We start from the raw sequence: 13,324 nt of genomic DNA, 5'->3' as shown, positions 1-13,324 counted from the left end.
GTGTCTCCAGCAAACCCATGCAGCTGCGGGTCGAATTTCTCCCTCTTGCCTCTTTTTTATGTTTATTTTTGAGAGAGAGAGAGTGTGTGAGCAGGGAAGGGGAGAGAGAGAGGGAGACACAGAATCTGAAGCAGGCTCCAGGCTGAGAGCTGTTGGCACAAAGCCTGACGTGGGGCTTGAACCCATGAACCATAAGATCGTGACCCAAGCCGAGGTCAGACACTTAACTGACTGAGCCACTAGGCGCCCCACCTCTTACCTCCTATGATTAAGGTGAAGTCCTCTAGCCTGGCAGAAGAAGGCTGTGGAGGGAGCATGGATCCTCGTCTCTGTGTTTCTTGTTTCCTCGGTCTTGACCCAGTTCCTCATTTACAAGGGGCCCATGTTGGTCTCGCTTCTTCTGGGGGGTCATCCCCTAGGGCATCTCTCAGAGCCTCGTGGAGACCATGTTAGATCCCAGTTTTGGCCTTGATTGGAGTAGCCGCCCTTCACACTTCTTGCAGAGGTCATCCTGCAGCCGGTCCGATGACATACAGCCTGAGGCAGGGAGCCCACACGAAACACAGAACTTGACGGAGCGAGGGCAGAACTTTTCTCCTGTGCGAAAATCCCATGTTGATATGTAGCTGTCAGTCTTCTCCCTGGGGCTTATCATTCCAGTAGTTTATAAATTTACCGAGCAGTTCAGCCCAAAAAATCCTTTTAAATGTGTCTTTTTATTTAAAATGATTTATGCATGGGGTTTTATACTGTCATTCCCCTCCCCCCCCCAATTTTAAAAACAACGTGATTCTTTGTAGACTTTGGAAGCTTCTACAACGTAAGAGGACAAGCTTCTAAAAGAAGAGGAAAATTGCCTGCGTGCCTGTCACTCAGAGAGAACCCTAGTAGCTCTTTCCTTCCACTCTTTTTCGAGCTACCGTGCTCTTTTTAGCAGAACTGACTTCCTGTGCTGTGTAACTTGGAGTCCTGATCTTCTCCATTTAGTATTGTGACAGCCATCTCCCCTTGCTATGAAAAACTTGCACTGAGGATAATTTTAACAGCTTTGTAAAAATTCTGTCCTGAGGCTACTGTGTCCAGATTGACTCAACTTTCCCACACTTTTGGAAACGTAGTTTGTCCGGAATACTGCGAAGCCGATTCTAGTTTTCATTTTTTATAATTTTTTAAATGTTTATTTATATTTGAGAGAGAGACACAGTGTGCGAGTTGCGGGGGGGAGGGGGCAGAGAGAGGCAGACACAGAATCCGAAGCAGGCTCCAGGCTCTGAGCTGTCAGCACAGAGCCTGATGCAGGGCTGGAACTCATAAGCGGTGAGATCATGACCTGAGCTGAAGTCGGACGACCAACCGACTGCCACCCAGGCGCCCCTGATTCTAGTTTTTATAAAGTTTTTTAATACACCGAACACCTCTGTGTCAGGGGCAGCTTTGTGACACGGGTGCTGTATGTGTGAGGTGAAGAACCACCCTGTGTCTGCACTTGCTCAGAGTTCATTACTGAAAGGGTAGACTTTGGGCGTTACCTGCAGAGAGCCCGTGAGCTGTGACCGTGCTCTCTTAATCCCCTTGTCACCCCTGCACACACAGCCTTGTCCAGTCTCTTGTTTCCTCGCGGCTGATCTCGAACCACGCCAGAGACCAGAGCTGCCACGATGAGGCGTGTGGCCTGTGCCCCCGAGCCGGTCGCCAGGGGCGTGGGGTCCAGCAGGGCCTCGTTCTCCTGCCGCTGCCTGCTTTCTCTGCCCTACAGTGTGAGTCTGCTAACAGTATTGTGTGTTTCCCCTCCTCAGGTTTGAAGGAAATCACTTACTAATCTATTGGAAGCCCAGGCCGAGCTGGGAGCTGCTGCCACCAACCTTCCCAGAGTGGACTGGCCACGTTTCCTGGGCGGTGGCCAGCCCTGGGCTCGTCCCACACCCTGACAGACCTCACTTCCCAGGGCTGTCGCACCACCTGCTGTGCCCGTTGGCTTACCGTTTAAATAAATCTCTGTTGCCAATTGCCTTTGGTCCTCTGCACTTGCTCGTGTGCTGCTCCCCTGGGAGGGCTCTGGTTCACCACCACGTCAGCCAGAACCAAAGCTCCCGAATCTTCCTCCAGCCTTGGCTTGCTCCCTGTGAGTCAGACTCCGCTCAGACCCCAGCGTCCATTTGGGGGTTTATTCCCGCGTGCTTGTGTTGTGGCAACTGATGTCACACCTGGCACCTTGACCTCGACCTCCACCTCCAGCTGAGGCACGTGCCTGCCTCAACCTATCTTGGTTATTGCAGCAGGCTGGGTGAAGGCCCCTGAAACGTCTGCTGCTGTCCCTTGAACCTGTGAATGTCTCACCTCGTATGGCCAATGGGGTTCGCAGGTGCGATTAAGCTAAGGACCTTGACTGACATGGGGAGATTATCCAGGCGGGCCCAGTGCAGTCACGGGGTCCTTACAAGGGAAGGCGGGAGGGTGGGAGGAGAAGGAGGTGTGATGGTGGAGACAGAGAACAGCAGTGCACTTTGGAGATGAGGAAAGGGCAAAGCTGACAACATAGGCGGCCGCTAGACGCTGGGAAGAGCAGGAAGACAGATTCTTGGAGCTTCCAGAAGGAATCAGTGTCGCTGACAACTTGAGCCCAGTGAAGTGGATTCCGAATTTCTGGCCTCTCGATCTGTAAGAGAATATTAGTGTTTGAGGCCACCACTGTTTGAGTTTGTGCTGGTTTGTTACAGGAGCCACAGGATACTAATCCAGTTGTACAGACGAATAGGGCCCAGGAAGCCTCCCCAGTCAGGAAACAGAAGGTCTGTCCATCCCTGCTGAGCTTTCTGGCTATTGCCTGGGGTCTGGAACCTGAACCTGCACGTGCAGGACGGCAGTGAGGAAGCTGCTCCCCTTCCCACCTCCGGGATCTTTTGAATCTTAAGAAATTCAAAGAGAACGGGGCGCCTGGGTTGCTCAGTCGGTTAAGCATCTGACTTCGGGTCAGGTCATGATCTCAGTTTGTGGGATCAAGCCCTGCGTCGGGCTCTGTGCTGACAGCTCAGAGCCTGGAGCCTGCTTTGGATTCTCTGTCCCTCCCCTGCTCAAGTGCTCTCTCTCTCTCTCTCAAAAATAAAGTTCAAGGGAAGCTCTCAGGCTGGTACTGGTGTGTTTGAAAAAAAATTTTTTTTAAATGTTTTTATTTATTTTTGAGAGAGAGCACAAGCCAGGGAGAGGCAGAGAGAGAGAGAGGGAGACACAGAATCCGAGGCAGGCTGCAGGCTCTGAGCTGTCAGCACAGAGCCCGACGCGGGGTCCAGACCCACAAACCGTGAGATCATGACCTGAACTGAAGTCGGACGCCCAACCAACCAAGCCACCCAGGTGCTCCAGGTACCGGTGTGTTTTTAACACTTCTAAAACATTCATTAATCCAGTGGTTTTGAAGATGTGGGACCAAGCCACGTGGTGAATCCATGTAATGGATCAAAACCACTAGTTTAGAAAGATGCAGAATAGAATAGAAAATATTATAGCACATTACTAGTAGGAAAAGTGAGTATTGCTTTTTGACACATTTCATTTGCACTGTGGCAGATTGTTCCTAATGTTTTGGTGTTGGTTTTTATCAGTGTGTTAGCACTTTGTGAACTGAGGCAGCCACAGAATTTGGCTAAAATTCAAAATGCCTTGCTTTGCTTCCATTATATTTCTCTTTTCCCTAGAACTTATTTTTTTGGATTACCTTCTGTTCAAGGCAAATGATAACACCATTACTGTTGACCATTGTGTTATGAAATGTCCATTAAAGTACCTACCGACTTCATTTCATTTTTTAAATTAAAAATTTTTTTAAGTTTATTTATTTTGAGAGAGAGAGACAGTACAAGTGGGGGAGGGGCAGAGAGAGAGAGGGAGAAGGAAAATCCCAAGCAGGGCTCATTTATTCCTGATAAACTTCCACATTTATCAGATTGGCTTGTTTCCCATTTGGGGGCCGTTCTAGATGTCAGTGATGAAGAGTGACCCCTTTCTCCAAAATCTTACAGTTCTTTGTGAGGCTTTTGAATAACTAGTAGCAGAAATGGCTAAAAAAACAAAAATGAAACAACCCCCCGCCCCCCCAAAAAAACCCAGTCAAACAAAAACCCAAAACATCCAGGGGTATCTGGAATGCTTTCAATTTCAGTAATAAAATATTGGAGAATATCATTAAGGACGTCAGTTTGCTCTTTGTGCTCTGTCTTCATCAAGATGTTGACTCTCAATCTTTTCTTTGTTACCTTATGATCATAAAGTAGCTGCTAGACTGCCAGGCATCACAGCTGCCTTCACGGGTAGGAAGAAAGGTGAGTCTTTTCTTCAGTGGTCTCCATCGTTTTATTCAGAATGAATTTGTTCCCAAATGTGCCTGAATATACGTTGCCTATATCTCATGGTGGGAACTGAGTAGCATTGCCAAATAAGATACAGGGTGCCTAGCTAAATTTGAATTTCAGGCAAGCAACACGGAATTGTTAAGGTGTAAGTATGTCCCATGTAATGTGGAACATATTTATACCAAGAAAGTTGTATGTTGCTTGTCTGAACTTCACGTTTACCTGGGTGTCCCCTATTTTTATTTGCTAAATCTGGCCACCCTGGAACTTGGCCTCCTTGCAAGAAGGGCTAGGAAACAAAATATCTGGATTTCTGGCTTTTGTAATAATCCCCGATGGGCAAGAGAGAAAGAAATTGGAAAGCTTTTAGGTCATCGGCCACCGAGTGTGGGGTCATTTTGATTGTGTTTGCTCCACTGCACGGAGAATATGTTTACATAATATCAGAAAATTTATGAAGTTCAAAGCAGAATCAAACTATATCTTCATTTTAAGAGTTTTTTTACTTTTTGGGGGGGAGGTACAGACGGTTTTGTATAAAATGTCTTCTGTGGGTAAAATATTTTAATTTTAGTTTACTTTTTTATATCCCTCCTCGTTCCACAGAAAGGATTGAGACAGCTGATGAAACTCCTTCATCACAAAAGGCAAAAATAAGTACTTTGGGGAGTGGAACATAAGCTTAAAAAATTACAAAAGGCCCTCAGATGTGTGTATTTTTTTTAATGTTTATTTTAGACAGACAGAGTGCAAGCGGGGGAGGCGCACAGAGAGGGAAACACAGACATAGAATCGGAAGCAGGCTCCAGGCTCCACAAACTGTCAGCACAGAGCCCGACGTGGGGCTCGAACTCACAAACCGTGAGATCATGACCTGAGCTGAAGTCAGACGCTCAACCGACTGAGCCACCCAGGTGCCCCAGCTGTGCGTATTTTATTGTCGGCATAGGTACTGCTGGGCTGCAAATCTGACTCCCGCAAGTCCTCACAGAGACAGAAACACGCTCCAGCTTCCAGAAAATCACAGCCAGCCTCGTGCTCCAGAGAGGCACACCCCTTCCTACATAGAGCCCCGAGAAGCTTCTCCTGGGCCTCGTCAGTGGGATCTCTGTGAATGCTGGGGGCCGGGCTATGGAGGGCCTGCCCCAGGGCCCTCTGACACAAACCTGTGCCTTAATGCCGATGTGAAACTCCATGAGACCCAAATCGTACGGTCCAATTATCTATCTCTGGGACGCTAGATTAATTCCAGAGTAGAAGTTAGAAAATTTGGAGACAGTGAAAGGCCCGCAGAACTCACGTGCCTCAACATCATTTCTGAAAGCTGGACACTTTATACAAGATTCCCCTCCAGAAAACCTGGAGGCTCATTGGCTGAGTGGTCCAGATCGAAGCGTTTTTAAGAGCCAGCCAGGGGCTGGGACTAAGGTCTTCATAAGAGAGTATAAGAGTCTGTACAACGGGGAGAGCTTCATTCCAAGGTAGCTGCCTCAGACATAAAATGGGCCGTTTGCGAGACCCCCCCCTTAAAACCCTCAAGGCCCCCTCTTCCCCTTGGTATGAAGCCCAACTCCTTCCCATGGCTCACAAGCCCGAAGACTCTATGTGGTCTGGCCCCTCCTCCCCTCTCCTAGTCATTTTGTGCCACTCTCCTACCCATGACGCTTCTTCTAGCCCTGCCTTCTTTCTTCTCCCTAACCTGCCCAAACTCTGCACTTGCTGTTCCCTTTCCTGACTCAGCCTTCCCCCTTAAGGCTTAGTTGAAACCTCAGCTCCTTAGAAAAGTTCTCCCCCTTTACCGTGTGTAAATTTCCCCTGTGGCTGTATCTCAGCACCCTTTGGTGTCTTTGTGGTTCTTTCCTGAGCTTCTCATCATTTTTATTCATTCCACAAGTATTTATCGAGCACCTTCTATGTATCAGGCACTGAAAGACAGTGAAGCAGGTGAACAAATAAATACATAATATAATTATGGTGCTACTTGAGTGCTCTGATGACTCAGTGGTCATGGTGTGAAAGATGATGTAATCCTACCGTATCAAGGTGTTTGATTTATAGCTCTGGGTAAACATCGCCAGAGTTCTGATGTGGGGGACTCAGCTACTATCATTAATAGTAGGTTATGAATAATGTGACACCTGGTAGGCTTTTACTTAAAGATCAACACACGAGTGTGGGGTGGGGGGGAAGATGCCTCCAGTAACAACAACTCTTGCAATAATGTGGTACCATTCAAGTGAGGCACCTCTCCAGGCCAGCGCACAAATGGCTGTTGAGCCCCCGGAGAGAAAGGCAGATAGAAAACATCCGAAACCTTGCTAAGCTCAATGTCAGAGAAATCATCTTGCTCTGTCTGCAAACAGAGAACTTGTTAAACTCAGTGGTTGAGTAATAAAGTGTCCTGGGAGAGCTCTTGGGAACTCAGGTAAGGCTCGCTGTTCACATTTTGCCCACCCACTGATTTCCCAATTGTGGCTGAGTTTGAGTGCCGGGAGGTCTGAACCCTGAGGGCGGCTCCTGGCTTGCAGAGCGGGGAGAATTTAGAGATGTAAGGAGATGGGACCACTGACGGAGTGGGAGGTGGAGGTGGTCCTTGAGGGGTGAGAATCGGGGATTGGGCTCTTGGAATATCCTGGTGAAATCATGCCAAAAGGAACACTGCAGGGAACCAAGTGTGGGAAAACGAGTCACAAAGGGCAGCAGCTTTTGGCTTTGGTGCTGGCGGTGAGGGGTGGCAGATCCCAAGGAATGGCCATAAAGTCTCCCATAGTCTCTCTCTGCAGCTTGAATCAGGAGTGGCCATGCGATTTGCTTTGGCCAACGGACCAATAAGAAACAGGACATGGGCATCAACTTGAAGGTGCTTGTGCACTGGGGTTCTCCTTCTCTCGCTGCTGGGGAGCCATGTGGTGACTAGGATGTGAATAAGCCCCAGCTTGCCTGTGGGATGGGAAGACCACGTGGGAGCAGAGATGAGCTGTCCCAGATGAGGCCCTCCCTGGAGGCCCCAGCCAACACACCAGCGGACCACAGATGTTCGGGAGAACTCAGAGGACATCAACCAAGCCGGCCCAGACTAGAAGAACTGCCCAGCCAACTTGCAGAATCGTGAGCTCAATGAACGGTTATTGTTTTAAGTCACTGGGTTTGGGGATAGCTGGCTATCCTTCAGTAGCTAGCCAGTACAGGTGTGGGGGTGTGAGGGTTGCCGGGAAGAAGGCAAGTATTGGTTGATCGGTTCTTTCATTAATGATTATCCTGTGCTGAGCTGCGTGCTAGGTATGAAGATTTCACAGTGGACACAGCGGATGTGGCCTCTGCGCTTGCAGAGAACCATGCAGCAGCGGCCTTGATAAAGAACTTGGCCATTTCAGTATCTTGTGGCAAGTCCAGGCGGTGCTGTGGGAGGTGCTAGGGACGTGCCAGGTGGGGGGGGGGGGCGCCTGGACCAGAGGGCAGGAAGAGAGTTTCTGGCTGTCAGAGAGTCTGGATGGTTGAAGAGAGAGCATGGCCACTTGGCAGGAGCCTCAAAGGGGCTTCAAAGGGGCACACATTTCATCTGGAGTCACGGATTGTTCCCAGGGGGTCCATGAGGATCCTTGCAAGGCGTCCATTCCCAATGGAGGTGATAATGCTTCCAACGGGGCAAAACTTCTTTCTTGGGGGGTGGTTTGTAGCCCTCCAAAGAGCCAAAGTGCATGAATGGATTTAGTGTGTCTGTGGCATTAAAACTTGATGGAGGGGAGATTGGGAAGAAAAAAAGTCTAGAAAGTCTCCATGGCGGGGGGGGGGGGGGGGGGGGGAGGGGGAAAATGAAGAAAGGTGGAGACACTGCTTAAGGGACTCTGTTTCCAGATCCTCACCTCGTGTGCCTGGCTCGCTTTCTCCACTGCTGTCCTAGCTCACAGAGGACCATCCTTTTCCCCTCAAATCCAGCCTGGTGCGTGCCCTGGGAATTAAAGCCTGGGATAAGGGAGCACTTAGAAATGCTTAGTGCGGGCATTGAAGAAGTGAGTTGACGGTGACCCAAGTAGCAAATCCTTTTGCAGGTATGGGAAGGTTTTGTTGCTTTCAACAAAATTGAAGGGGATACAATAGGATTGTCAGCTGGATTAAAACATTTGTAAAAGGGGCGCCTGGGTGGCTCAGTCGGTTGAGCGTCCGACTTCGGCTCAGGTCATGATCTCATGGTTTGTGGGTTCGAGCCCCGTGTTGGGCTCTGTGCTGACAGCTGGAAGCCTGGAGCCTGCTTCAGATTCTGTGTCTCCCTCTCTCTCTGCCCCTCCCCTGCTTACGTTCTGTCTCTGTCCCTCAAAAATGAATAAACATTAAAAAAAAAAACTTTAAAAAACCCCACATTTCTATAAGAATAGACACTAGGTTATGTTTGGCATATAACTCAAACAGTGTTCAAAGAAGTGTGCAGCATTGCTCTAGAAAATGTCTTACAATCTCCTTCTATTTATTTTTGTGAAAGGTCTTTCCATGCCTACATCTATAAAAATGAAAAATGGAAATTGAATTGATGTTGAGCCCTGACTGGTGGAAACAAGCTAGAGTCATCTTGAGATACATAAACTCATTGAATAAATAAGTAAAACCTGCTCTATCCATCCCATTAAAAGATGCATTTCCAATGAAGTTTTAGTTTTTATGTTTAATAATTATCAACATTTGTAGTACATTGGGTTACATGGATTGATTGCCTACTGCTAATAATTATAATGATAACTCAATCCAGAAGGGAATAAAATTAACTTTTAGAGCCAATGGTCACAGTGAACTTTTATAAAAGTATTCTCTGTGTATGTATGCGTGTATATAAACACATATATGTATAATATATGCAATATACCATAATATATTTCAAGTATGTAATTATTAGGGGGAGAGGTATGACAGGATGACCAATAAAAAACTTTGAGCTTAACAAAATCTGTGAATGGTGGGGAAGGGGTTAAGTTAAATGAAAATGGAAGTTCAAGTTACTCCTTGAAAGAACCACGTTAAGACTTCCGACTCCTGAAGTTGAGCTTGTCTGTATATATTTTTTTCAATATATGAAATTTATTGTCAAATTGGTTTCCATGCAACACCCAGTGCTCATCCCAAAAGGTGCCCTCTTCAATGCCCATCACCTACCCTACCCTCCCTCCCACCCCCCATCAACGCTCAGTTTGTTCTCAGTTTTTAAGAGTCTCTTATGCTTTGGCTCTCTCCCACTCTAACCTCTTTTTTTTTCCCTTCCCCTCCCCCATGGGTTTCTGTTAAGTTTCTCAGGATCCACATAAGAGTGAAAGCATATGGTATCTGTCTTTCTCTGTATGGCTTATTTCACTTAGCATCACACTCTCCAGTTCCATCCACGTTGCTACAAAGGGCCATATTTCATTCTTTCTCATTGCCATGTAGTACTCCATTGTGTATATAAACCACAATTTCTTTATCCATTCATCAGTTGATGGACATTTAGGCTCTTTCCATAATTTGGCTATTGTTGAGAGTGCTGCTGTAAACATTGGGGTACAAGTGCCCCTATGCATCAGTACTCCTGTATCCCTTGGGTAAATTCCTAGCAGTGCTATTGCTGGGTCATAAGATAGGTCTATTTTTAATTTTCTGAGGAACCTCCACACTGCTTTCCAGAGTGGCTGCACCAATTTGCATTCCCACGAACAGTGCAAGAGGGTTCCCGTTTCTCCACATCCTCTCCAGCATCTATAGTCTCCTGATTTGTTCATTTTGGCCACTCTGACTGGCGTGAGGTGATATCTGAGTGTGGTTTTGATTTGTATTTCCCTGATGAGGAGCGACGTTGAACATCTTTTCATGTGCCTGTTGGCCATCCGGATGTCTTCTTTAGAGAAGCATCTATTCATGTTTTCTGCCCATTTCTTCACTGGGTTATTTGTTTTTCGGGTGTGGAGTTTGGTGAACTCTTTTATTTATTTATTTATTTTTTTTAACGTTTATTTATTTTTGGGACAGAGAGAGACAGAGCATGAACGGGGGAGGGGCAGAGAGAGGGGGAGACACAGAATCGGAAACAGGCTCCAGGCTCCGAGCCATCAGCCCAGAGCCTGACGCGGGGCTCGAACCCACGGACCGCGAGATCGTGACCTGGCTGAAGTCGGACGCTTATCCGACTGCGCCACCCAGGCGCCCCGGTGAACTCTTTATAGATTTTGGATACTAGCCCTTTGTCCGATATGTCATTTGCAAATATCTTTTCCCATTCCGTTGGTTGCCTTTTAGTTTTGTTGGTTGTTTCCTTTGCTGTGCAGAAGCTTTTTATCTTCATAAGGTCCCAGTAATTCACTTTTGCTTTTAATTCCCTTGCCTTTGGGGATGTGTCGAGTAAGAGATTGCTACGGCTGAGGTCAGAGAGATCTTTTCCTGCTTTCTCCTCTAGGGTTTTGATCGTTTCCTGTCTCACATTCAGGTCCTTTATCCATTTTGAGTTTATTTTTGTGAATGATGTGAGAAAGTGGTCTAGTTTCAACCTTCTGCATGTTGCGGTCCAGTTCTCCCAGCACCATTTGTTAAAGAGACTGTCTTTTTTCCATTGGATGTTCTTTCCTGCTTTGTCAAAGATGAGTTGGCCATACGTTTGTGGGTCTAGTGCTGGGGTTTCTATTCTATTCCATTGGTCTATGTGTCTGTTTTTGTGCCAGCTTGTCTGTATATTTTTAAAAATAGTTGTCAAGTACATATGAAGGTCACTATGGTATTTGTATTTTATTGCTTAGCTTTGAAATAATAACACTTAAGTGACAATTTTGACATCAGCTCAGATCATGATCTCACAGTTGGTGGGTTCGAGCTCCATGTCGGGCTCTGTGCCGACAGCTCGGAGCCTGGAGCCCGCTTCTGATTCTGTGTCTCCCTCTCTTGGCCCCTCCCCTGCTCATGCTGTCTCCCTCTCTCAAAAATAAATAAACATTAAAAAAAATTAAAAGAAAAGAAAATATTTTCCCTAAGGCTGAAGTTTGTCATTTCACCCCTTACAGAATTTTTTGAAGAGCTAAAATTGGTATCAAACCTCAGAATTCTTTGTCTTGCCTAGCTCTAGATCCTGAAGGTATTCTCTTATGTTTTTTTTCTAGAAGTTTTATAGTTTTAGAACTTACATGTAAGTCTATGATAAATTTTGAGTTCATTTTTTATGAGATGTGAGACTCTGGTTGAAGTTCTTTTTTTTTTTTTTTAATTTTATTTATTGTTGCCTATGGATGTCCAATTACTTCACCATGATTTGTTGAAAAGGTTTCTCCTTTGGATTGCTTTTGCAACCTTGTCAAAATTGTCAGTCTTTTTCTGTACATGGTATGTATTTTATGTCCTGCTCAGACAGGTCGTCCCCATTTCAATAGTAACAATTAATCTACATTCTTCTCGATTTTTTTACAACTAAATTTTTACTCTATCTGAAGGTTATTTTAGTTTGATTTTTAAAAAAACATTTATTGATTTCGTTTGAGAGGGAGAGAGTGAGCTAGTGGGGGAGGGGCAGAGACAGAGAGGGAGACAGAGAACCCCAAGCAGGCTCGGCAGTTGTCAGCGCAGAGACCGACCCGGGGCTCGGTCCCTGCAACTGTGATATCACTACCTGACCCGAAACCAAGAGTCGATGCCTAACTGACTGAACCGCTCAGGTGCCCCAAGGTTATTATTGTATTTTGTAGGGAAGAGTTAATGATCCAGTTCTCTTTCATTTCCCCAAAGGTTACCTAATGTCCCAGTATCCTTGTACTCCCACTGATTTGAAACCTCACTTTTATCATAAACTAAATTCCTAAAAATATTTGTGGCTGTTCCTGGGCTCTTCATTCAGTCCCAATGGCTTGTCTGTTTGTTTCCTCTCCACTCCTAAACTGTTGAATCTATTTTAATTGTTGTTATTTGGGACCGGGTAGAGCCAGTTCCTTCTACTTCTCCTGTTTCTCTCCTGGATATTCTCACGTGTACTTTTCCTTAGGAAATTCATTGGCAGGTGTAGTTAGCTATCCCCCAGACATTCCTTCCTTCCTTCCACAGTGTTGGGATGATGGGTATGAAGCTGCTGGCCAGCCTCAGACTACATTTCCCAGCATGGCCCTCCCGCTAAGATGTGGTCATGTGACTAGGTCTCACCAATGGGATGCCAGGGGGAATGATAAGGGTCCTGCTGCCCCTGATGGGGCTAAGAAGTGGGTCTCCTTCTCTACCTTTTCTATTCTCCTTTTCTGACAACCTTGGGAGCCAAAAGTTTATAATTGTGGGGACGTGGGCTGGAAGCAGCCGGTCTCTGAATCACTGCGTAGATGGTCCCCTGCTGAACACTCAGGCGTGAGAACAAAAACAGCAAAAAACCCCACTGCACATTTGGTGTGTTTAGCCAGTGACATGAAAAGTTTGTGTCACAGCAACTCCTGGTATTTTAACGGCTTTAATATCACTTCAGCAAGTTCTCCAAAACTCCTCGTCTTACTTAGGGTGGCATTGAATTTATAACTCAGAGAGACCTAGTATCATCACAATATGGAACATGACATCTTTCCGTATAATTAGGTCTTCTTTTGTGACCATCAGTAGAATTTAAAACATCTTTCTTTCCATCCAAAGATAGTGATAATTAATATATGGGGCTATATTTCAGGAATCTCTCCATGCAGTCATATACGGTATACATATTTACTTTTCCCTAAATGGAATCGTATGACACATGCTGTAATTTTATAAATATCCATGTTTTTTCATGTTTATTTTGAGAGAGAGAATGAGCGGGAGAGGGGCAGAGAGAGAAGGGGATGGTTTTTGAAGCAGGCTTTGCACTGACAGCAGAGAGCACCTGAGCTGAAGTTGGATGCTTAACTAACTGAGCCACCCAGGTGCCCCTATAAATTACATTTTTATTTCAAAATTTGTACAACACTACCTAGAGATCTACATACAGAGGCTGGAAAATTTGTTTTCAAAGGCCAGATCATTAATATTTT

At 46.1% G+C, this 13,324-nt stretch overlaps 1 protein-coding gene across 3 annotated transcripts in view; it reads left to right on the top strand.

Annotated features, from left to right (window-relative positions):
• LCMT1 (leucine carboxyl methyltransferase 1) overlaps window positions 1–2,009 on the top strand; it is a 41,232-nt gene extending 39,223 nt beyond the window's left edge. For all 3 annotated transcript variants that reach the window (XM_045047533.1, XM_045047534.1, XM_045047535.1), the window contains one exon: window positions 1,797–2,009. In XM_045047533.1, the coding sequence (XP_044903468.1) occupies window positions 1,797–1,819 (23 nt within the window). In that variant the 3' untranslated portion in view covers window positions 1,820–2,009. The remainder of the gene's footprint in view (window positions 1–1,796) is intronic.
• Window positions 2,010–13,324: the final 11,315 nt, after the last annotated feature.

This window comes from Felis catus, chromosome E3 (genome assembly GCF_018350175.1).
Source record: "Felis catus isolate Fca126 chromosome E3, F.catus_Fca126_mat1.0, whole genome shotgun sequence".
Classification (NCBI taxonomy): domain Eukaryota; kingdom Metazoa; phylum Chordata; class Mammalia; order Carnivora; family Felidae; genus Felis; species Felis catus.
The sequence above is the reverse complement of the archived record's forward strand: the minus strand, read 5'-3'. Positions and strand labels throughout refer to the sequence as shown.